At 33.3% G+C, this 27,690-nt stretch overlaps 1 protein-coding gene across 1 annotated transcript in view; it reads right to left on the bottom strand.

Annotated features, from left to right (window-relative positions):
- CCDC78 (Coiled-coil domain-containing protein 78) overlaps nucleotides 1-23,624 on the bottom strand; it is a 64,587-nt gene extending 40,963 nt beyond the window's left edge. Inside the window, exons 1-6 of the mRNA XM_051210465.1 lie at nucleotides 23,486-23,624; nucleotides 22,562-22,761; nucleotides 20,262-20,553; nucleotides 18,491-18,676; nucleotides 13,758-13,904; nucleotides 3,447-3,644 (exon numbers count right to left, since the gene is read on the bottom strand). Coding sequence (XP_051070460.1) covers nucleotides 3,447-3,644; nucleotides 13,758-13,904; nucleotides 18,491-18,676; nucleotides 20,262-20,553; nucleotides 22,562-22,677 — 939 coding nt within the window. The 5' untranslated portion in view covers nucleotides 22,678-22,761; nucleotides 23,486-23,624. The remainder of the gene's footprint in view (nucleotides 1-3,446; nucleotides 3,645-13,757; nucleotides 13,905-18,490; nucleotides 18,677-20,261; nucleotides 20,554-22,561; nucleotides 22,762-23,485) is intronic.
- Between the last annotated feature and the right edge of the window lie 4,066 nt (nucleotides 23,625-27,690).

Raw genomic sequence — 27,690 nt, 5'->3', positions numbered from 1 at the left:
CGTCCACTTGAGTACAGAACACCAATACCAGTTTCCACTATGCGAATCATTTATTTCAGACATACTGGGTCTATATATCAACCAAACAGACCGCAACACATCATGAAATAGGAAATAACATTTGTACACAATAAAGCTAAAAGGTGGCTGTGAACGTGGGAGACAGTAATCAATAAACTGAGTATAACTTAAGAACAGTAAATCATATAATAATAATCTACAGGTCAAAACGAAGCTGATAATAAGATGAATATAAATATACACAATCTAATTACTGAATAGTTATACCATAAGAATATATAGATGATATTAGTTAATTAATATGTCTCAGAAGTTACCCGTGATTTGATTTTCGCTAGGATATAACACAAACACCTGATGTTGGTTCACATAAACTAGCGACCGTATCTCAATTTGCACTAAAGGAAGAACCTGAGAAACATTAACTTGGTCATTGCTTTGTGATCAATAATTTGTAAGTGTGTCAGTCACAACCCGAATAGCTCAGTAACGACGTCTCAAACTACAAAACCAGGTGGCGCCGGGAATAATCCATCAGAGAGCCCTAGTCCTCATATGACTAGAGGCACATCTTACTGACGAGTGCCAAAGGAAACGAAACCTAGGTTCATGATTTCCTGCCGACTTCCTACGATCTCCTAACATAATAATGTTTGTGTAGATGTGAATGAAAATGTTCACAATAGTCACCTAAGTAAACAACTAGTCTAACAATTTCATAGTAATTAACCGAAACCCTGGATAAATCACCACATTTCTTCTTTCCTTATTGAAGGTCATAGTTGTTGTGTTTGTTATAAATCTTCATGAAAACCTGGTATCATTTTTAAGGCCTAAACTGATGTCGTTCATTTTAAATCATTAACAGGATTGACCCTGAACGAGACAGTGTTAACTTCATTATCACTGAAAATTCACCTATGAAAAGTTTGTTAAGTAATATTTGAAAGTTGATTAGTGATTTTTATCGTTATCCATCTAATTTTGGCGTCCATCACTCAATTAAATCACGTTTTACATCCATTATACTTACGATTATGTAATCTAGTTTTATGGACATCAGATATGAACAAATTAGTGTCTATTATGTCATCGTTGACCCATATCCCTCCTAGATTCAGACTATCAGTGAGACAGTACTTATTTTGAATAGACTTCATTCAGTCAAGGTTATGGGATTATATAACTAATAACATCTATGCTTACTAATAAAAGTACATGACAATCAAGTTGTATATGGAGAATATTACTGTCTAGTCATTTTATATTGGATTCAATCGTATTAATGGCATTCTAATAATTACACTACACAAGTTAATATTCTGCTCTACTTCACTTAGTGTGAATTGGTTAAGAATTGCTTAGAAGAAAGCTCCAAAGTGATATTGATGTTCGGTACTATTCACTGTTTTAGCTACATTTGAAGATGTTGTTTTTAACGAGTGCTGAATACTTGTTTTAATTATAAACTACTTTGAAAAAAAAGAAAAAACCTTAATATTCTGAATATATATGATTTTTTTTCGGATATTTAACAACCGTGTACTTTGTCTGAGAAATACAGGTCGATTATGAGAGGTGTTTTCTTCTCACAAATTGGTTTTTGCAATGTAATGACTTGTCAAAATACTCATACTGCTACTATGGATAACTGTGGACATAACTAGTTACCTATTACCGTATAACGGGAAGAATACTGATACAATTTATTGTGAGAAAAAGGCAAAACTGGTTACTTTTATGCATTAACTACAAATTCACAACAAATTAACCACTGGTTGAAAAGACGCATCAAAATTACCCTGAACTGTATACGATTTACTTAACTAGTCAGCAGGCATAGTGAATATATTGAATTAGACAATAGTTAACATGAACTAATCAAAATCAAGTACATGTATATGATTTGCGCGATCAATTAATTTAACTACATTAACTAACAATATAATAAAAATGATTCAATTACACATTTGTTTCTTCCTGACACTAAAATTACCAGTCCATCTCACTGATAGATGCTACTGAATCTTTATCAGAGCTTATATTTTCAACAATCCTTCTTATTCATTTTTAGGATAATAAAATCTCGTTGATAAAAGATATACTACCGTCTTTTTAATCCATAAAAATACCATTGATGTACAAATTAACGGAATTAAAAACACTTAATAATGTGAACTAGATGCTCTGAGTCTCAGCAAATGAAGTCTGTATATAAAAACAATGTTTCAAAGCAAATCATGTCGAATTTCAAGGATAGAATCCTCTTTCGTGGCATTATATAAAAGTACCAAAGTGCCAACATCATTTTTTGCTTCAAACTACATTATTATTATGTAATTGTGCTTTGTATTGTTCCATCAAGTGAAGAATAATGTACGATAACAATTCGGTATTGTTTAAAATACTGACATTTTTTTGTAAGTAGACTAGATAACTTTAGTTTACTTATCATTAAGACGACAAAGTACTTCAGTGATCAAGTGATATGATGAGCATGGTTCTAATTAGTTTAAATGCGAGTGACTAAGGAAACTGACTTTCTCTAACAGTCTATAATATGTAATCAAGTGTTAAGAAAGTGTAATTGTGCAATATCTGTTCGAATTACATATGATATTTTGTTCCATATAAAATCCATTTATTTCACTGTGGCATTCAATTTATCATTCATTGTATTGATTTCATATATATTACGTTCAATATAACATGTAATATGCATTTTGTATTAACTCTATGTCTAATCTACTTTGTATTTCCCTTATTTTATTTATATGTTATGTTCTTTAACTAGTTATCGAATATCAGTAAAATAGACTTGTAAATGAGTGTTTTTTGGAGAATGAATGAAACCTAGTTCTGATATCAGTTTTCTATTCGTTCTTAGTGTCATACGATTTTTTCTGATTGCTGTGGCATTTACCAGTTTTTCTACAATTATGATGGTGAGTACAGTCCCACTGGGAAGGTTGTTGGGTACCTATTATGACGTAAGTAAAAAGAGATTTGATCCTGCAATCTAGTAATTGGAAAATAGGTAATTTGTAAGTCAAACTATTATTAACTGTGGTTTATTGTTGTATATCAAATTATTATATATTTACTGTTGGTCAACAAGCATATATAGTGTGTTACTTCCATACCTAGATATACTTTCTTATATTAAACAAAACATTGAATCAATCATAAACAGACGGAAATCAACGATAAAGCTATGGTAGCAAACCGTCTTTTAAGCATTTCAAATATGATACGATTATTCAATACCTAAGAACAATGTTACATTATAGTTGCTGATTTTTTCTTAGACCTATTTATTAGTGTGGTTATTACACAATATTCTATGGCTTTCAGGGATACATTAAATAAGGTCAATCTATGACGAATATCATCTATAAAATGATGTTATATAGGTCAACACTCACAATCGAATTAATTTTTGCATTTTTCTTATGATACGCTGTTGTACCAAGCATAACTTCAACACGATCCAATTCTTTCTCAAATCTGGGCAATTCTTTTGTCTTCATTTCTGTATTTTTATTTGCCAAAAATGTTAATACAGATTTTTGTTCAGCTGTCTGATGTAGTAATTCACGACTCAGTTCTTCATTTCGTATAGACTGTGAAGAAAAAAAACTATACACAAGCATGTAGACAAACCAATACGATAACACTAACTCAGCCATGCTGATAAAATTATTTATTAAAATAAGTAGTATATATTTGCTAATTCGTGATAAAATCGTCTGTATTTCATGGATATACGAATGAGTGACCTTTGATGTATCTCTGAGTACAGATAGGATCTTTTCGTAATAGCCAGAGAATATCTATTTACCTACGCCTACTGTTTTAATCTTGTTATAAGGATCTTTGAATCATTTGCCTATCACATACTTTTGTATGATTCTTTAAAAAATACTTTGATATTGACTTGTTTTGGAAATCTTTTTTTAAACGAATTAACAACTTTACAGACTTTAAGTTCAGAAACTAATTAGTCCATGAAAATATCTAAGGAGACTCATGCTATTCATCTCTTACACTGAATTGAACTTTAAATACTGTTCTGTTGTTACTACTAGATATTGAATATCGCATGATTCTTAATATTGATTGTAAATATCAAATCCATATGTATGATCTTTTTTAAAATGTTTAAATGATGATCAAAACAATACTCTCAATAACTGTCATTCGCCTCCATTATAGTTTTAGAACCGTCGACGTTTCCAAATCAATGTTGAACGAGGAATACCTTAGTATTCTGCTCAGTCCTATTTCTAACTATTTAAGGTAAATGTGGCTAAGACATTTCCTCTTTAGGCCAATCTAAACATAGTTATACACAGCATTTGTTCATTTATCATTATCATCATCATTATTATTAATGGCTCTATTCAGTTTTACATGTTTAGCACAATATAGAATTCCCAGCACAAAATTTTACAACAAGTTACTTTTGCGAAATAGAAAAATCCGATAACTCCTTGCATACATACACAAATCAAGTAAATGAATTACTTGAAATTGAAATGTTTTTAAAAAAATAAGATATGAATCTGTACAACTGTTAATTAGAAGCAAGTTAATGTATACAAGTAATTGACTGGGTCAGCTCGAACAGCTTATTCGTCACATAGTATATTTGCTAGATATGGTATTGTAAGGCTTTTATATATTTGCTTGCTTGCATGGATTTTAATATAATATCACTTCTTTTAAAGGAAGATATACCAGGAGAAAGATATGAATGAAGTGAATGGTTCGTCTGCGATAAGATAACGCCTGCCAGGAGTTTGCGAGATTTTAGGTGTCTATCCACAACTGTATTAACAATGACCTTAAACGATTCACTACACACCCTGCTAACTGTCTTCAGCATCCACTACAATATAGCAAAACCTTTTTTTTCAGGAGCTCGGAAAAGAATAATGGAGAACATTAGGAAATAATAGGTAATATGCAAGGAGTAAATGTTGAGTAATGCGAAAGTAAGTATCAGATTCAATAATAATAAGTCAGATAGGAGACTTTCTTTGATATCACTGAAACATGAGAAGATTAAAAGAGATCAAAGATAAAACCCACACTGAGATAACTTATCTTTGACGCTGTTTTTATTACATAATCTCTAGTAGTACAAACTTTATGTGATTCAAACAGGACCTTTAAGTGTTGTTCTCGTCTCATGCTAAAATTAACGGTTTGACTGTTAGAAGGATTAAGTGTGAAACCATTAACAGCAAACCATCGTTTAATGAGGGGAAAGAACCCATTCATTTCACGGGAATATGAAGAAATGAAAATCAATTAATATACAGTGAGATGATCCGCATACTTAACGAAAGTGATTTCCATAGAAGATGGCAGGCCATAAAGTGAAAATGAAAGAAAAAGACTGGAGAACAGCTCCTTGTGGCAATCCTTCTAGAGGTAGTAAAGACGTCTAACACTTTCCTCCAAGCACATTATACTAAGCATTGAACATACTTCGTACCTTGTTCCAAGCTGAACACTACATTATAACGCAGAACAACAGCAGTATCTAAAGTACTTCTTTCTCATTTATAAGCAAACTGGTATGGATACATATGCTCTTTCAAATAAAATTGAAACACAACTATTCTTCAAACTTGTGGATATAGGAAGCATGAAATCAGATGATCAACGTACAAAAAAACTTAATTAGTTCACAAACATCCAGCTGGGTATCGTCACCAATGCATATCCCACCAGTAAGCTCTCTAAATAGTTCCCACGTATTTGCATTGTGTTTGCAACATAGGAGTTTCAGAGCAAACATCGAATTCGGACGTCTAATCTATTGGTTTATTAAACCATGTAGCTTTCGAAATACAATAGAGTTTCTCTCCTGTACATGCCTTCTTTTTGCTTCCGTGATTGTTTTATTTGTGGAGGTGTAAGTCAATCAAATCTTATAAAAATATTTTCACTGGGCCAACAAACATCAAAGCAGAATTTCAGATAACAAGCGGCTGGATCAACAGTGTTTCCCTGAGTCATTTGTAAATGAATTAATACAAAGATCAGAACTAGTCGATGGAGCACGTTTACGAGTCATATATATTCATCATCACTAATGAAAACTAAGTTTTAATGGGCATCCAAACGAGTGGAAAAATCTTTTACATTTTGATGACCTAGTGATGAAAGAAAGTTATGATCACATGAATTGAAAGTGAACCGCAGAAAGCAGTAACAGCAAATTCACTGAATTGTTCAAAGAAAACAAATAATCCGGATGGTTTGCAGTTTGGAGTCACGCAAATGTCTGTAACATAAATATAATCATACATGTTCGAGTGTTTTGGACGACATCTTAAAAATAATCAGCCGATAAAGTCGTCTGAAAACTTTAAACACACTAAAATTGCAGTCTTAAACATCAACAGGTAGATTCAAGTAAACAATACCGAGTGAATTTAAGCTTCACCCCATTTCACAAGCAAGTGGCTATCAGGACTCAGTAGCTAAGTGGGTAACGTGATGGCGATTGAAGCGAACGGTACTAGGTTCGAGTCCCAGAGTGAACATCGACTCTGAGATGCAGGTACATCCAGCTGACGAGTCCCAAACAGGACGAAACGCGTGTCCTAGATTCCACTGCTAGCCACTATCCATCTTTGCTTAAAAAGATTGTGACTTAAGTCTGTATCGAGGCAATACGCACAGTGTGCCCATATACCAATAAGAGAGTGATCAATTACAGTCCTAAATATTAAGGGGAAGATTCAAGCAAACAACATGAAATGTATTTAGAAATGATTTATGATGGTACAAGGCAAGCAAAATATATGTTTTTCCTTTTAAATGACAATAATCAGTTGCCGATTCACTATTAATTCGAACGAATAAAAGATTTTATAATAAGTAGTATTGATTGTTTGGTAGATAGCTTGTGGAGTATGTTGTTATTACAATGACTGTTCAGTGTAACACAACTTCTGAATTAATAAAAAGAAAACAGTAGTTTGTTGAAAATTTGAATTAATATTTATTGCATGTAGTACCTGGCCATAATAAACACAAATCAAAACTGATAACTAGGTATCGTTAAATGTAATCTTTAGAGATAGAATTGACCTTTCAGGTTAAAAGCCAACTTATAAACAAAGATGGATAGTGGCTAGTAGTGGAATCCAGGACGCGTTTTGTTCTGTCGAGAGCTCTTCGATTGAATGTAGCTGCCTTCCATTGATGACATTGACATTGGTAATCGGGCACAATATCCTTCGCTCCGAACTCCGATACGCTGTTCACAGAACTATTGAGTCCAAACAGCCAATACGTTTTTCACTAAGGTTTACCTTACTTCGTTTCTTAAATTTTTGTCAACTCATTGGCAAGGTTTTTCAATAATAAATCGTATATTCATATTATCTAACGACTGTTTATTAGTAACTTTCAAAAGAATATACCACAAAAATAGGAAAAAACATATCGACTCTAGCTTTTCTTTACACATAATAAGTATTTTTTTGTATTTTTTGTACATTTAGCAAACCGAAAAATTGACTTAAAGTGTTCATTTTATGAGCATTCACTCAAATAAACTACAAAAACACATTTTCCAGTTATTATATACTAAACTAATGGGCGGAACCATAATTTATGGACGACCTGTGAGCGACGTTAAATTGACCTTGAGAACGTCCACCCTTTACCATAACTAAATGAAGGTTACAAACCAATGCGAGGAATCATAATTATGATTTACAGTTGATGGTTAGGGTTAAAAATTAGATTCAGGGTTTTCATCACGAACTGACATCAGCTAAAATGCCAAAACGGTATTTAGCCAAATAGATGAATGAACTTCGCGCCAAAATCCCAGACCTGTTAACTTATATCCGATTGGTTCGTTCATAAATTATAGTTTCGCCAACTGTAATCACTTTTACATATATAATAAAATTAATGTTACAGAATTCCACAAGGCAATAGCAACAATATTAATTCATAAAACTTCATCAGTAAATATAGCCAAAGTAACCACCTTCGAGAATCTTAGCACTGTACATTATGTGTAATTTAAATTCAATATTGAGTAATAGGCAACTGAAACAGGTTTCATTAAAACAATAAAGAATCAATAAATTAATGAAAAATAGGATAGGAACAGAGAAAAAAATTAATATTTTTGAAACAAAGTAATTGATATTTGTTAATTTGGACTAAGATGACTAACACTAATTAACAAAATCTCTAATCAGTTCCGTTTACTTTCTTTTTGTACTATAGATGAATTTTTAGTTTAATGAATTACTTCAGACACGAACACAATTCTCCCTCCCTCCCTCCCTCTCTCTTACCCTGAAAACTATTTTTAGACATATGAGTGAGAAGTATTCAGTGCTTTAACAAAAATATCTGTTCATATGATTGCATAATAATGAAACAAGTTCATGTATTTATTTCTATTACCTCATTGCCCAAAGTCATGTTAGTGTCCTTGAATTCGAATCGTACTCCAAGTATGAGGACTAGTATTACTACCCTTCTGATTAGATCAAAGAAGCCCAAGTGGGTTTCGAACTTGAAAGTCAAATGTCCTAATCACTGAACTACTGGTATGTTTTTATCAATCGCAGTACTTATAAAACAGAGAAAATATTATGCTAATTAATAGACAACCCTTTATTTCTACCAAAGATAAGTGTGGCATTGATTTCAAATAATTTTGGAACTCTCTATCAAGGTTCTATTTAATACTGCAGTAAATGATCACTGAGTGATAATCAATAATACAGTATGTTGACTGAGGTTTATCAATAAAGCCATTAATTCAAGTGACTAAATGTTTCTTTATATATCGTTCCAGTTAGATACTGTATGAATGTTATTCGACAGTGTTAGTATGTGGCTCTAATGTAGAAAAGTGTGGCTTCCAAACTGATTAGGAGTAGAGACATTTTAGGAATACAGGGTTCGAAATTCTTCTGAATCACTCCATCTAAACTGTACCTGAACAATAATCGGCAAATATGCTTGGTCTTCTGTATCGCTGATTGTATAAATGTTCCTAGGGGAATCAAAGCATAGGATGAGGTTACTAGCTGAGATACACATTCACCTCTTCCTAACAGGTATGAACATTTGATTCCTGTGATGGGTGTGAAGTTTGCATGCAATCGACATAAAACATAGTAACAATATCCAAATCATTTTATTAATTACTTACAACCCTTAATATCACTAGCAACGATCAGTTGATAAATTTGAAAGAACACAATTTCCATGACAACACAAAACAAACACAACAATATAATAAATATATTAGTTGAATAGATGACTAGTTTTCACAAACTCCAGGATAATAAATCATTCAAATTCATAGTTTATTTACATCTTTTATTACAAATTCTGATTAATTTCTAATAAATTATTTTGTATAAAATTTTTTTAACCTAAATTAGATATTACAGTAATAATTAATTACGATGATGGTTGGAGGCAGTCAACAGGAAACCCTGGACCCGGGTTTCGTGCTACTAGGCACTCGTCAGCAAGGTGTACCTGTGATCTTGAGGGACCTGATGCTCCATGACGGACTCGATCCCGTGTCACCCAGCTTCACAGTCAGAGACGTTACCACTGTGCTATCTGGGTCACAACCGACCTCCTGTGGGACTGATTTGTAATCACAATTGACTGATCGCTGGGTGGTGAACAATGTCATGTGTTTCAAATCCTTCTTAGTACAGATCGAATGCTATCGACCAACATAGTGCACGCAATGTCGAGTCACCCAGACTACTAGGCACATTGCAACTTGGCCGATAGCATTCGATCTGTACTAAGAAGAACTTGACACATATGACATTGATCACCACCCAGTGATCAATCAATTGTGAGTAATAATTAATTGTTAATCTTAACAAATTTCACTGAAGTTTAGTGTTTTTCTGATATTCATTATCATTTCGAAATTTATCACTGATTTTGTAATCAAAAACTTTTTTTCAGATCTTATGTACATGAAATATGATTTAAATGGCTGAAATAGATTGTTCAGTACAAACCAATCTGGATTTAGATAAAAACTTTCAACTTCTTTTTCAGAAAATCCCAGAATCGAATGATTTTATTTTTCTTTATATAAAAAGTCAAATGGAAGTAACTTTTTTATGATGCTCAGAAAGTTCAAAGCTGATAAATAAATTACTTTCTTTTCATTATATATTAACAAAACTGACAGTGTTAAGCACTTCTTTCTGTAAAGATTGTGCGTAATATGTAAATAAATAATATTTTGTTTCAGTTTACTTCGTACACGGTAAACGTACAAATAAGTAGTTTTATTTATGGTTCAATGAATAAAAGAACATTTGGTGAAGTAGGAATGCCAAAATAAATAACGAATTCATCTGTGAACTCGTCTTTATTGTTATCTTTTAATTCTATGCTAACTAGTTGGTGCAATTATTAATATGCATTTTGTAGATAATGATGAATTTTCTATCAAACTCTTTATAGCTAAGAGTAGGATTCAGAAAGAAACTCTCTAGCATGTGTAAAATCTCTATATTCAGATAAGTGATGTTATGTAGCAATTGCTTTACAATGTCAAGATTGAAAGACTGATATTAGGCGTAATAATAGGAGTACACTTTCTAAAACTAATAAATTCTAACAGGTTTCATTAATTCCACTGCGAAATATTTTGTTTTATGTAGACACTCTGCACGTTGGTTTCTGAGTGAACTTAAAATCACATGGTCATTTGAACAATTACTCAAGCTTGTTCCCTTTGTTTAAATATTTAAAGACTGTTTGCTATAAATAAATATTGAGCTTCCATAGTATGTAATAGTTGAGTTGGTTAAGGCACTTCGTGAATAAAGTTAGCTTATTTAATTACGACAGAGTTTTAAAATCAATATCGTTTGGAGGATCAGTAGATATCAAGTAAGTTCTAAAGTAATTTAACTTATTGATATGAAAATGCTTATCATTTTGGATAATTCATTTAAATTCTTATCAAAAACAATTTATAGTTGAACTCCGGAACTGGAACAACACACGATCATTAATTGATATTATAGACTGATTGATTCAACAATTTATTTCTGGTAAATATCATATCTTTTTCCATTCTTAATCAATTAATTATCTAACGTTATTTTCTAGTCCTATAGAAAAGTATTTGTAACAGTCCATAGTATTCATCAACGTAACACAGTAACAATATTATTCGTAGTTATATAAGTTAACCTGAATAAACCTAATAGATGTTGTTAACATTCTAAATTTTGAATTTACAGACTAAACTTACAACAACAACGTTTACGCCAATTATTCTGTTCTCAAATTTAAATAAAATAAGTATGATGCTGATCACTGAATATAATGAGTTCTTTGTATTTCATTGGTTTCTCTTCAACTATGGACAATTATATAAGTTTAATGAGACGAAGATTATCAGAACTATGTGATGATATATTAGCGCAATATATTTCGAACAATCTGATCACACATTACATACTTGTTACGAACATTTATATATAAAAATAAATGGTCAACTAGATTGGAAATGAGGCAAGAGGAGACAAGGATAGCAAAGAAATAATGTGAAAACAATTTGTAAGCACATCACTGTAATATTACCAGGGTAGGTTTAAGGTGAGCACAAACTGTTTTTTTTATTATACAAAGGGGGTTTGAATTTTTGTATGGTTAAAGCTTATTATACGCCCTTTTTGCAATTTTGATGAACACTACAAAAGCCGAGTTAAGATCAATCTTATGACCTGTTTCAACTATCTGTGTGGTCAGAATATTCGAAATACATTGCGCAAATATATCATCGCATAGTTCTGATAATCTTCGTCTTCTGATTAAACTATCGAAATTTATCACAGGGACTAATTGCCCTATATAAGTTTAGCTATTTTAAAGTACTATTAGTATTAATTTAAAATGTAACTGTTGATTATAATTACAATTTGGTGAGTTTAACCCAAATATTTTCTTTCGAAATTTCTTCTACATTTTCTTTTCATAATGTTACATAATGAAACATAACGAAACTTAAAAAGAACTGATCAGACTACAGTGTTAGATCTCTTTCTATTTTAAAACTTCAAGCTTGATGAATTTCATTAGTTTCTTTTTTGAACTTACACCAAGAGATTAACTGTTGACCAAGCTTTTGATCAAGTAGATTCATAGTAGTGGGAGATTGTGAAAATTGTTGAAGTCATGATTTCATTTAACAGATTGATGTTGGTTAGATATGATATTGGAAATCAACAAACACTGAATAGTTGTATCGTCCTATTACAAGAATAATTAGTAGCGCTTATTGACAAGCCTACTAAGTATCAAATGAAATAAATAAAGGTCTCGTCGTTAGTGAATATTCATTAGTGAAAGACTGTGGCCGGTAGAATTCAGTAATGTTGGTAGTGAGGCAGTTATTCACCAATGATAATGAATTTATGGTCGCGCAACATTACAAACTGATTAAATTAATAAATACAAACACTTGAATGATAACTGAAAGTTCGGAAGACAATGGGATGGTCACAAGACGTAAAGGTATGTGGTTCAACCCCCGATGAGGTTATGGATGTACACTGCTGTAGTTTTCTACAATTGGTCACTGGTATAAAATACCTACAAATTATATTTAGAAAGCCGATAGAGAAAACAGATACCTATCCTTCGAACTTTAGATATTTGGAGGCAATCGACAGAAGATCACGCACTTAACTTTCAGATTTTCCCAATAAACTATTCTGATCGTGGCTATTCTCATACAGGACTGAGATATTTACACTCATTGATTACTGGTCGATAATCATTGTAGTTCACTTTGCAGTGCATAATGATTTTTGCAATACGATCACTAGTGTACATGGGTTGATATTACGTGCATACCATCCTGTATTGAATGATTGAAAGTAATCACTAGGGGACCTTGGAGATAAATTATATTATAAATGAATGACTGTAATGCTGTGATCCATTTTCAGTGCTAAATGTTTTGGTAACATTTTAATAATTTATTATGATTAATGATCTGAAAATTGTTGTCTTTATAAAAAACGAGACTGTGATAATGTCTGATTAGCTCTTATCATTTAAAAAGGAGTTTCATGTCTCATTAAAATGTACTGTTCACTTAAAAATAGCACGATATTGTTAATCAAAATAAATACATACTTTCCCAGATATAGACTAAAAATGGGCACATGTATGAAGATGATATTTTTTCGAGTTATTTTGTTTACCGGTACTGGGTAGACAGAAACAAAAGATATATGACAGTCAAAATTTGTGTTTTAAATATATATTGTATCGTGTGCGATCAAGAATTTTTGAACATTTTTCTACTGATTTAGCAGTTGATTGCTGAATGTAAAAGCATAATTTTCACTGAGAATTTCATTTCAAACTCTAACTTTCACTTTATTTCCTATTTTTATCGGACAAATTGGGATGCACTACTGTTGCGTACTGATAGAAGATAATTTAGATAGATTTAGATGTTTGAAATAAAATCCTTAGTGAAAATCATGGTCATTTTTCGGGCCCTTACCCAGTAAATGTCAGGGAAAACACTTGGAAATACAAGTTAATACACAGTTATCGAGCACCGATTAAATGATAATTAATCTCTCTCTCTCTCTCTTAAATTCTGCGTTATCAGAAAACTACTACTCATATACAGAATTATGTGATGAAAACGATTATATTCATCTTACCATTCTATTTAATTCTTCATGTAAATCACCTAGCTTCTTTTTTAATTCTGTACAATAATTGTTTAGCACATCATTAGATCTTTGCAATTCTACTGAATGTTTTGCAGCTTCTGTCGCTTTCTCACATATCAGTTGAAGTTGTTTATTCTATGAATAATAAAATAAAGCATAACATTTAATAGTGCGCATAAAACAAATAATTCCATGTTTTACATACGAAAGCAGACAATATTTAAGTCGTGTGTCTGAATCAATTGGGCACTGGGTCAAAATATTAGAAAACATTGATTTGATTTCGATCATAATGCAGTCACTATATGAGTAAGTTTGTATTTCGATCCATCTCTGAATTAAAACGTTAACACAATTCTTAGTGACAATCTGCCTAAAAACAAAGTTGGGGTTATCTACGACGTCAAATATCAACTGATACCATAAAATGATATGATTATTATTAACCTACGAGAATTTGCGGATATTATAGGATTTTCATAGTTTAGATCACAACTTTTAGAGTTCTAGTGAGAATCCTTAAATATTTTAGTCCAGCCACATTGCATGTGAGACAGTCATCCGTCGTGGTTAATAGATAAGGGTTGCACAATCTCGCGAGTCGATTGAAATTAGACATCAACACTGCTGGATACCAACTCAGTAGTCTAGAGACTAGGACTGAAGGTTCTGATTTCGGCCACCGGATGAAGGATTAGGGGTGTGTACTGCTAAGCAGTTCCATGATACGATGTTACAGACATCCAATGTTTTGAACGTGGTTTACCTATGGTCACTTCGTGCTTCAAACTATGTGAATATGCTTAAGTTGGATTTATCTAGTAATTAGTTAACCTATTGCCTGAATGAAATAATAAATATATATTTGCCAGAACACAGCATAAAAGGTTACAATATTTGCCACCTTCCTTCCATAACGTTAAATAAAAGCTTGATAAAAATATAAAGACAAATTGGGTTTTTTAATCTCACAAGTTATGAAATATATGTGAATTCTCTAAACATGTATACAATCAGCACAACACTTTGTTGCCACTTTTATTCTGAGATTTAAGGCTATTGAGAATAGTCAACAAGAAAACCTTCTTCACCTAGGTATTGAGCTAGTTGGGAATCATTAGCAAATCACATCTGTAATCTTGAGTTCACTGTTATTCCCCACGGGGTTCAGAACTGTTTCAATCACCTTCACTGTCTAACATAACATTACATTGATTAGTACTCAATGAACAATCGATTATAGATATACCAGTCCTACAGTAGATTCATTGCGGGCAGAATAGCCCAATGATAGTCTCACAATGTGAAGTTCGGTGACCATGTGCGAATCCACCAACTACTATCAGTCCCTTCAATATCATAGGCACGTCTTGCTGACGAGTGACAACCAGCACAAAATCTAGGTCAATCACGGCTTCCTATTGTCTACCTCAGACAACTTAATATTCCAACACTGAGCACATGATGTCGCGTTACTTGACTAGTGGCCACATTACATCATGTTCAGTAAATTTCGGATAAAACTAAAGGAACACAAATATAAAATTGTTCACTACTAAAAGATTGATTAGTTACAATTTTGTTTTAATTTAACAACGAACAATCATCACAATTGGAAGATGTATATGCTTCGAGACAGATATGAACAATTAGTCACTAATAGAAAGTGTGGTAATCTGATGTGTTAGTGGATTGAATATTCAACATAGTTTACAACCTGAAATTTCAACCAATCATAGAAATAGAACGCTGTTTCAACATTTAATAATGTATCAGAAGGGGTTTTTGTGGATATTTTAGTAATTTTAATAGTAAAGATCATGAGTCAATTGAAGTTAAACCACCATGGAAAACCTGGGTTCGAATCTCGCGAGGCGGTATCGTGGATATGCACTCCTGTGGAGTCCGCAATAGGACGAAACGGCTGTAATTGACTCATGATCTCAACTATTAAAATTTAATAATGTGTTAGATTATTCAGACCACAAGTTATTCACCTAATGACTTATTTAGCTTAGTATGTCTAAAACACTCTAATTGTCAACAGCATGATAATAGATCTGTTTATATTGCCAGTTGTTAAATGTTTGTACAATACACAATAACCTAATTAAATGTGTTTTTTTAAATACATTTTATAAAAATCAGTCTTTTTTCATAATGATTTATTCACTACAACACGTGATGTTCCGTTTCAATAATTTAATACTATATCGTATTTCTCCTTAAATAAAACATCTTCATTAATGGCATAATTAGTCACGTAGCTCCATTTTTGCCCTTCCATAAACATTGAATGTGTTTAATTTCCAAATGTTAAGTGTAATTATACTTCGTGTATACTTCATGTATGTATGTATATAGGGATGGTTGGTTGTTCTTTGAATTGGCGCATTGAAGATATAATAAATAAATAAAACAAATCGTCTGAAAACTAGATATAATCCAATATGCTGAATATATTTCGAAGGATTTTCAGTAACATAACTACTAATTATTTATTATGATTATTGCTGAAAATGTCAGAACTAAATTTACTTGTTTCTTTTTTTAATTATAACTAGGGTACATTTTAAAAACCATTAAAATAGAAGTTGTTTGCTCATTTAAATTTCATTTCAGTAGTTTGGTCGTACTGATCTCATTACAGATGTACCTATGTATCAGATTATATCTTGTATATAATTAAGTTACTGACTGAAGGATTTTTTGAAAGGTGAAATAAGGGTCAATTTATGTCTATATTTTTCATTCATTTCAGTTTGTGGTGGGAACAAATAAGAAAAATATCAGTTTTTAGCATGACTTCACGTTTTAAAAAAAGTTTCGTATTCTCTGTAATTTGTCTATTTTGTTATGAAAGATAGAAATCAATGATAAAAAGGAACAGGTTATAACCAGCTTACGAATGCTCTAAACTTTATACTTTATGTAAGTGGTAAATTCATATCACTATATCTTATCAATATGATATAGAATTGAAGGAACAGTTATAAGCAGAAATGCATGGTAACTAGCAGTGTAATAAATACATACAATCGATTTGGCAAGAAAACAAAAATATTGTGTATCCGTTTTTCATCGTTCAATATGTGTGCAGTATCGAGCATTTTCAAACAGATTATCGTAAATTTCGTTGGTGAATGCTACGTGTAAGAGGTTTCCTTTAGAACTCTAATTTTTATTTTATATGTTTTGATTTTCATCAGGCAATTTGAAATGAGACATAGTGGTGTGATCGTAAAAGAGTAATCCTCAGTGAAATTAATGCTTATATATGTATTACTCAATCACTAACTGAATGGAAAAAGATTTACAATTTCCAGGTATTGCACTGTTTTAGAATGGCAAAATGTCGCGAGATAACTTGACATGTGCATGAAAAATTTACGCAGTACACAACGGCTGAGAACTTTGGGGGAAAATGGTAAACAGGAAAAGAATCATATTTGAAGTTGAGTACACCATGAATGATGTCTTGAGATTGGCATAAACTAGATGACTCTAGATTTTAGAGCATTTAATTATTCAATCTTAAACCCTTAAATCAGAAACCGTTTTAATACTAGATGACATTCAAATCATTAAACACTAGTTTCATTTATTTTAATATCTCATTTTAATTATTGACAGTCATTCTTACCCACTACCCCACCCTATATTAAAAAGTGTCACACACTCATTCAAGCATCAATTTAATTTGAGTTCTTCATTTGCCTGCGTAGTTCTAGTTGATTCCAAAAGAGCGACACCCTTCGATTGTGTGTTTTCATCAGTTGAATGGCTTTTTGAATATACTGTCAGTATATGTGTATTCACTGAGAAGAAAATACAACCTGTTATTTGTAATCGCACGATTTTAATCAAAGCCAATAAAAATACAGTCATCAAAACACCTGTTTCTGGTTTTTCATATTGAAATTATGTATTCTATCAACTGAATTTTCACAATCACATATAATTTACTACATTTAGCTACTAAGTACCTGTTTTCCAGGTGACCATTTTAAATAGTGTTATATCTTGATAAGAACCCTTGACTAAATGGACAATATAATTTAGGTTCAATTTCACAAAAAAATAATCACGTTAAGTGTGATAAAAATTTGGAAATTCGTCTAGCAAGATCTATCTGAATTCCGAATGAATTCACTCTCTAAATTGAATTGTCTATACTTAACACCTACACATTAATCAGTAAAAAAAACTGGATGTATTGTTCTCTAACTATGAATTCCATTCAGCCATGTTTATCTTACGACGATAAATATGAGACTAGAATTGAAGGAACAGTTATAAGCAGAGATGTACGATGACTAGCAGTAGAATCTGAAATGCGCGTTTCGTCCTATTTCGGACTCGCCAGCCGAATACACCTGCATCCCAGAGTTGATGTTCACTCCGAGACCCGAATCCAGTACTGTTCGCTTCAAACGCCGATGAGAGGATTAAAACAATCAGTGAAAAAATGAATCAGGGAAACAATAAATTACATAAAAGAAAAAACTATTCTGATATGCATATGTTTTATTGCATCTCACAATAAACGCGTTACCATTGCTTCTTGATTCGAGAACATTCCAGGATATTTACCGTGAACATGAAATACTTCCAAAACGTCGGACAGTTTACTTGCTTATCATAAATAGATATTGTTACATATTGTTACGCAACTTTCCATAAGGAATCGTTTACTAAAAAAATGTAATATCTTCACATACTTTTAAAGTAACTTCTTGTAATTCTAATTCTGTCTTTGCTAATTTTTCATTGGCATCAATTCTATCTTCTTCACTTAAAAGCCATGCTTTAGATAACTTCACCCGTTCATCAGTAGCATGTGATAATTCCTCATGGGTTTTTCCAAGATTTTGAGACAGTTCTTGAATATGTTCTCTTAGTTTTAGCTATAAAACAACAACTAACATTAAGTACACAATTTGGGATACTTGTTTAAAAATAATCTAACTACTTATATTTCAATAGTAGTTTACAAATATTGCAAAAGTTACACCATCTTGATAATCTACCTACTTGAAACTATCAGTTTCGTTTGTCTGTTCTAATTAACCAATGATAAATGTTATTAGGTGATAACCAATCTCCAATGTAGACCAGAATTGTTAGAAAAATCACAAAACAAATCAGCGTTTCATTATACAATCTATAAATTTTTATCATACTAACAATGGTTAGACCACATCTCTCAGAACCTGATATACACCCATCTCATAGTTAATCCGTAGAGTTTAATGCGAATAACCAAGAAGATAGTTACCACACCCATCACACGTCGATTTATCGCCCAAATTTAACAGAAAGGCTACTAAAGCTACTAGTATTTGACCACAGATGCCTTAGAAATATTGCTGGAGTCTGCTGGGATCACCGGGTAAGTAATAGTGAGGTTAGACGCAGGGTATTAGGGAATGATGATAAATCAGTTGATGAGGTTATGAATCTTCATCGACTGAGATGGTTAGGCCACGTGTTACGTATGCCTGAATACCGATTACCACGACGTGCAATGCTATCCGGTATTGGAGATGGTTGGAAGAAAGTTAGGGGCGGCCAAACCAAAATGTGGCATCAGTGTTTGAAGTCACTAACTTCTAGTCTGAGCCATGTTGGTAGATGCAGACTACTTGGTTGGGGTCCGCGTGACTATCGTAACCAATGGTTGGAGACTCTTGGTGACATGGTACAGAATCGATCACAATGGCGTCGGTGTATACACTCTCTGTCTTCCCTTAAACTAAGAGATTAAAATCGCTTCATTTCTTTCTTTCTACGAACCAATTTTTTCTTCTTGTACTATATCTCTATATGCAATCTTCCTCTTATATATTACCACCTTTGACCTAATCACTGCTATAAATCCGGTGTTCATCTTGTTGTGATGATGCGGTATGGCAACCTGGACCGATGCACATATGTGCCTGGTCCTACGTTGTAGCTGACTGACTGACTGACTGAAAGCAATTAAATCATATATCCTCCAAGCAAGACTCATTATAAGTTTGTAAATTAAAAATTTTAGGTTATTAGATTAATCTTCACCTTTAAATACATTAGTTGATAGCGAATGAGATTATACATAGACGTATAGGGATTGCTATCAATTATGTGATGCTCTTTAATGGAAGATAGCGTTTCTAAAGTTTGTGGTTTGAGTAATCAAGATAAACTATTCTGTTAGACTTGTGCACCGAAATAATTGATAATGAAGTCATCTCATAGGATTGCGTTATTTCGTTGATTGACTGGAACACCTCACTTGTAACCAGTATCAACAAACAATCAAAAGTGATGTAGTTGCTGTGGTTCTTCTCTTTTATATAACACAACGAGAGATCAAGTAATCTACCTTTCCATTTAAGAATTCTAATAGCAGGTTAAAATTTTTCCTAACTCATTAAGTAAACACCAATTTCACCAGTTAATTAATGAATAATTACAACAAAACAATTTTAATACACTCCCAAAGTGTACCAAAGATGAATCTGTATTCTGTAGGTTATTGACAGTGTTCAAAGTAGTCCCAGTTTTTTGTTCATTAATAACTTGTTCCAGTATACTTTGAGTTTCTCTTGCTCTTTCAGCCAACAGCAAGGCACATTCATCATTCATGACCGGTGAATTTGTAATATTTGTAAGTTGTGCAGTAAATCTCAACAAAAGAGAATATATCTCTGGCTCAGGATTAGCTGATAAACAAAGGATGACTCTAGTGTAACAATTCCCACCAATTTCATCATACAGTAATTTTGTCAAGTTTGAGACACTGTAAATAGTGCAAAACAAAACACAAAATAACTGTGATCGCGTAGAATCCCACAGATTTCTTGAATTTACTAAAATTATGCTTGTTTGTCGTATGAAAATATAGAACTATAATTTAGTAGTTAGTTCATCAACTTTCTAAACTCTGAATCAAGATTCAATCAGGTTTAGTTTAATCTTGAACAGCCTTAAAAAACGAGTACCATGCATTTTTCAGGAAAATGGTTAACTTTTATTCTTGTCAAGAAATTGAATAAAACAAGGTCAGCTTACTTCCTGCGTGTTTTCATTTATTTTTCTTGAGCTACATACCAAACAAACTCAACATTATCATTGCAACCTGTAAATTTTGTTCGCTATTTGAATATTTGTCCTGTTATTATCAACCTTAATACACTACCTCAGTATACAAAAATCGAAATATTGTGTTTTGAATAAAGGCTGGAAATAGTTTAGACGTTTTCGAATGAAAATCTGTGTCCTTTATCTAGCGAAGACTATACCTGGCTGCCTGTTTGTTCTGAGATAGCTAATACTAAATGCGGCATTTTATGAGAAAACGCCTTTGTCTCGTAAAAAGTTACAAGCTAATTCTTATGTAGTAGCCTAAACCTCATTGATAAAACTTTCCAGAACGGACGAGTTAAATTTTGTACCATTTAAATCATGAAAAAGTCGGCTATCACCGGTAATTGATTAGTCTCTTCAGCTTTATCTAATTTTCAGTTAACCTTGGGCAAGATAGATTCATTCACCTTGAGTGAGTCTTTATGTTTATTTAACAATCAAAAATATTTTACGAATATTTTCATATGCTTGTAGTGACCTACTTTTATCAGGAGAACGCGATTGGTGTAATGGAAACAACTATTATTGTAACCAATTGTACCAGGGATTGTTTTATCGCACTTGTTTGTTTAATTGTACAAACATACATACATTCTTCCGTTGCTTGTGACCTTGCACGAATTCGGTTAAGCTCAGTAATCACACTTGTAACCTGGCACGATCTCGGCATTCTTTCGATACCACGAAATCGCCAACAAATACATCAACTGCCTTGTGACATTTGGCCTACGGGGGATCTTATCGGTTAACTGGCGCGTAGTCTTTCTGTAGTGGTGACCATAGTCAACCGTGACTCGACGCCACACTACATGCTTGACTATAAACTATTGAAGGTGTATTTAATCACAAAAAGCTTTTCCCTATTGTTCAGTGCTAGTTTCAAAAGCATCTGAGTAAGCAATGTATAGGTAGAATTTTAGTCCTATTAGAAATTGATTTTACTCATATCTGAAAGAAATCAAAAAGAGCCTAATCATTAATTTCTATTTTTATTATTAACAAACCGTTATTGATTGATGAAGGAACAACTGATTATGTTTTTCTTGAGGCAAAATAACTTGGTTTCCTCCATGAATTCTAGTTGGTTTATGGTAGATTATGAATCCATACTACATGTCGTGATGACAATTTTAATATTTTTGCCAAAATCTGAATGAGTTCTGCTTAGTTATTTTGTTGCTGATAGGAAAATATAGTAGCAGAAACAGTTCTATTTATTCTAAAGTCTATGTTTAGACGGTGTCAAGTTGTTGAAAAAGTCTTGACAATATTAGGTCTCGTTTAAGTATGCTTTCATGCCAATTAAAGTTAGTAAAAAACTAGAGGAGTTGCCATACGCAATATGTTTTCCACATAATTACAATGTAGTTTTAAATAGCTGGCCCTTGATCTACAAAATAACGACTTATTAGGCTCTAGCTTTTAATTTTCAACAGGACTTTGATCAGCTGTATCCACATAAACGCGTTAGTCTTTATGTGTTAAAGAAGAGATTCGAAGGTAACTAATTGTGAATTTTACGACACTAAGCATACAAAAGTACCCACTTTCAGTAGACCGAAATGAATTCAAAATAATATGCATGCAATGTAGCAGAATGTTTGAAAGCCAACGTACAAAATGGTATAAAGAGGCCAAAAATATTTTCAATTAACAGTTACCTGTAGTTTGGAAGCTTACGAATACCCGGCTTGCCAGATGCCAATTGGAAAGAGAGGTTATACAGTGATAATAGATTCAGTGACGTATGATTCCCAAACTCGATCTCATTCTTCATAGACGGGTAAATTTTCTCAAAGCCAGTGCAACACACTATGGTAAATTTACTCCTAAATGTTCGTCTTTCATTCAGACTTGCTCCCTGTTAATTTAAGAAAAGTGAACAATATGAATATACGTTAAATTTGACTCGAAAAATGAAAACTCCTGGTTCTTGGTTTGATTCCTGATTGATTTTGCTAACTCCACCAAAGTAGTTTCGCGATGCTTGTTCGCAAACATTCATAGCTTCACTAAATGAACCTATCCGAGTCTCTTTAATCGGCTTGTGAGTTTGTTCGTAAGATTATTTACAAACTGATTACTTCAAGTCGGTATCCTTCGTTAATCGTAAAAGCCACCCGCAGATTATCACCTTTAGAACCAGACTCCCTCAGCAAGTCCAAAAATCCGTCATTTTGAAGGACAAAAGAGTGAAATGATAAGACATCTTTCAAGGAATCTAAGCTGATGTCACCTTACAAATGTGAGAAGTGAATGAAAATATTATTACCATGAGATATGCTCCGAAGTATTTCCGTAACCGTCAGATTCAAAATGCCACACCTATCAGCTCGGAATCCATTTAAAAGCATATGAATTTCAGACTTGATCTCACCATAACACATTATACAAGCATTGTAACCAGCAAGAAATGCTTTAACAAGAGGCCTAAGGTGTTTTTCGAACAGTTGCACGTTTGTTGTTTCCGCATCCAGTATTTCTACAAACCTGTTTTGAATTTATTTTTAAGCAAAAAAGAACCCCATAATTGTGATTGAAACAGTGGTTTCGATTTTACATGTAATGATTAAATGGAGACGCACCTACATGAGGTTCCATCAGTATTGCTGAACATCACTTCATTGTTTGAAAAGCTAATTGAAGAATTATACTTTTTGGAGTAAACTTTACAGAGAGCATCGATATTCATACTATGACCTTGACAGTTATATAAGTACTAAAATTTGGCATAGTGATTATAAAGTCCAATATCCAATATCTTTATCACGAGCTTGCGCAAACATTGATTTCTTTGCGCCTGCCTTCTGTTGTTTCATTACTGTTCTAGGTACTTGGTTGGGTCCAATGGATGGTAATCTAGCCACTGTATTAATCTTAGTCAGTATGTTAGTTGTTTGTGGATTGTCTCAGGGCAGTAGGGTTTCTGGATACCAGCAGCTGCCACATCAAAAAGTGGCAGATTACTTATTTTCAATGAGAATATAATGAAGCGATAATGCGAGTGATAAGAGATTATTGCTTCCTGAATAAATAATTAATTCGTTTAATTGATAATGTGCTAGAGGACGAAATTGAAAGTATAAGAGGCTAACAGAGATAGTAATGAGAGAGATAGGAATTAGTTACATGTTATGCCTCAGTGGTAACCGCGATAGTCTGTGGAGCATACTTCTGATAAAGCCGACGCAAGAGGGTAATGATAATCTTCAAGTGTGCATGTGATTGTCAAGTCTCCTATTCAAACTATCCACCGATGGGGCTGTGGTCACTTCGGACAGAAGAGCATTCCGATTCGGGGAAGCTACAACTGATAAAAGTGGGAGAGTGCCTGAGTGCTCACCGTTTGATGTGCAATCTTCCAAGGGCTGCCTTGAGGAGTGTGGTGATGATGTGTTGACATTGCGCTTGCTTTGGGGTGGCTCCGCGTACTGTTGTATGCCATTATTAGATCGCCTCTTATTCCCCTTTAGCTTAGCAAGAATAATCCCAGGTGCCAGAAACTTTTCTTGCGAGGTTTTTCTGTACTTTGTCCTATAGATTTATATTTCTTATGAAGAGAAGAATAGCAACGACATTGTTGACTTCAAGGTAAGGAATGTCCTTTGACATGCTGAAATAAACTGGCTGATTTCTTTCATCCATCTTCCTCTTATTTCGGTTAGGCTCGAATCCTTTGACGATGTCTAATAAACGTCAGTCTAGCCACCTGAATTCAAAGACAGACCTCATGTACATTTGACAGTATTAGAAATGAATCTCGGATCAATAGACCAAGATATCTTTGTATAAAGAGAAAGGTCACATTCACTTTGGCCTCATCCCCAGTGGTTATAATTCTAGATCGCTCCCTGAGGAAACAAGTGAGAGGAGATTCGTGCAGGAAACATACATTGTTTGCGTTCTGTGGGTCGAGTGTACATAACATGACATGTTGACTAGCTGAATTTCAACTCATTTTTCACTACGCGTTTCCGTATTCGGTCTTCTTGAGGCTCAAATAAATCCTTTTCGCTTCTTAAGAACTTACATATCTTATCATTAACAGTGTGCGTGAAGGTCAGTGAGTTATTTTTGTTGAAGAAGATTACGAAGAGAAGGGGAATTGTAACAGATATTTGTAAAACTCCTAGTATCAAGATTTCTGAGTCGTGTGCACTTTTTTACCACGGTACAAATAATCGCGTTCTGTAGATTATTTCTAAACTAGTAGATCAGTAAAACTCAACTTCTTGGCCTCCGTTGTAAGGAGTGCGTACAATAATGTTTCGAGAAATAACTCACGAACCGGTTTCTTTTAGTCCTAAGTGGTTGTCCGATTCTAAAACGCTAGTAGAATATTGATGGCCCGTGACCTGCCCTTCCTAAGTTCATGCAGAGCTTCATGAAAGTTATTTTTGTCCATACATTTTCTTGCTTGGTCATTAGCTTGACTCTAAGTTACGTACAACGTCGAAAATAGTGCAGCTGGTCCGTGACAAATTAAATCTTACATATCGTCATTTCCGAAGATTGAGAGTAGAGTGTCCTTCCATTCTCTGTAAAATTTATGGGGTATATAACGATTGCATTAATCGGTCACGAACTGGTGTGTTGATTACCCTAAGTCACAGACCGTGAATTGGTGCTACGGAGGAAGCGTATACTAAGCCTGTTAAATCCTCTTTGATCTAGTGAGGAAAGAATCCCAACATCTATATCCTAGATGAAGAAATGAAAAAGCTACCGAATGTTCAAAGTTCATATTTACAACCGACAGAATACATACATTGTGACGCAAAATATCTAGGAATTATTTTACTCTCCCGAGTTCAGTTTTTGAAGGAGAAATCTATAAAAGTTTGGCGGATTTAGCTAATTCCTTTAAATAGTTTGAACTATTAAAATAAGTTAAGTGAAGAGTATTGGCGACAGTGGATGCTAACCGCACAACCCTTGAAGCTATATATTATATTGTTGAACTTTTGGAGAATGTCCGAGAGAAAGAAACTAGACACCAATTGTACAAAGAAATGACTTCGACATTACACTTTCTAGAATCTTCATGATGGTTAAAACATAAATCTTCCGGTGGAAGCGAATATATGAATGGATATTGAGTAATATGGGTCAGTTCATCCAATGATCGCTTTGGTCCATCAGTAGTGTGTCTTCTCAAGTGTGGTGATTTGGCAAAGTCTAACAGTTTCATACACACTGTTTGTGCTTAGGGTATGAACTACTTAACGAAGCCATCATTTAAATAGAAGGTATAACTTCGGTCAATTAAAGACGACTGTATTTAATCTCATTCTACTTCATTTTATCGAAAAAGTAGCAACCAATACTTGAACTAACCAGATGAAATAACAAAAAATCTAACCTTCAAAGATACTGCGGCATATTTGTCAGTATCCCATAGCAACCGTGTTCTGTTTATTACTTGTACGTTTATCACTTAGGTCTTCTTCCAGTAGAAGCTTAAATCGTTTACTCACATGTTTGATTACATTTTAAAGCCCCGAAATTCTTGAAAGAAGATGTGAGTCTCTTGAACAGATAGTGAGAGGTTAATTAGAATGAGTTTAACATGTAGAACAAACTATACGAGAGCGAGATTGTTGAGCTAAGTTCCACCTTACGTAGATGTAACTTCATCGTATTTTGCAAGAGATGTAGAAACTTACTGCGTCTCAGTTATTTGGTTCTACGTGGGAGCATCTAAAGAAACACTGACACCACCCGTGTAAAAATTCAGTTCGTTAAGAAAATCAAGTTTGAAAGTCATACTTTTTTTCACTGACGCATGACTGCTGTAATACTCTGTCAGTCGACGCAATCTTTCATCAAGGTAGACGATGGACATTAGCATGCATACATACAGACGATTTTCTCTGGTTGGAACGCAGTTTGAATGCATGAGATCATGTAATGTAATCATCTATTTCATTTTACTACATGTTATCTGCTTATTGTATCTCGTAATGACATATATTTTTAAACCATCAGAACGGAATTGGGATTTACTCTCTCTCTCTCTCTCTTCCTCATATTTGTGGCCAAATATAGACTATCGAACAGCGTCTAAGTTACTGTGACTCAAACACCATGTAATATGATTTATTCATCAATCTTATTCGAACCAACTAACAGTAGTCGGATAGTTCTTCCAACCCCGACGAATTATGCCACGTAATGGAATGTAATCATGTACATCAAAAAACAGGCACAAAGATACAAACTGACTCGTCAGGATTTGACCCAACAACCTGAAGTTTGCTTAGAAGAACTTTGTACCTCCCCAAAAGGAAAATTTACAGGAAAGCGCAGATGTGTTTGCAAGGTTGGAGGTAACTACACTATATCGTCTTGTATACTAGTACATTGATTAACTACTGCGTAAAATTCAACCCTAATATTTGGTAACGGCTTTTAAATATAATGGTGATCGCTCACTTAACCTGTATCTGAATGATCGGATAAACTGAGAAATCCCTACGACTAAGTGATAAATAGATGTAGTTTAAGGAATGGAAAGCTGGGGGTTATGTAAGTCATTTACTGTGACACCTTTTAATGAGCCTGGTATGCTCTTGAAGGATAAATGGTAAGACTCCTGAACAAATACTCCAGTCGGCATACTTCAAATCGTCAATTAGTCTAAATGGAAGACCTTCATTGTGTAGAAACCCATTAGTCCCTGACTTTTTAATTTCTTGTGTTACTCTAACCTAGTTGTGGGTAAAAGAAAAGACTATATCAGACCGAACTGTACTTCCTGATTTCATAAGCGTTTTAAAAGTTTGATCTT

The sequence above is a fragment of the Schistosoma haematobium genome, chromosome ZW, assembly GCF_000699445.3.
Source record: "Schistosoma haematobium chromosome ZW, whole genome shotgun sequence".
Taxonomy (NCBI): domain Eukaryota; kingdom Metazoa; phylum Platyhelminthes; class Trematoda; order Strigeidida; family Schistosomatidae; genus Schistosoma; species Schistosoma haematobium.
This window is presented reverse-complemented; position numbering and strand designations above follow the sequence as displayed.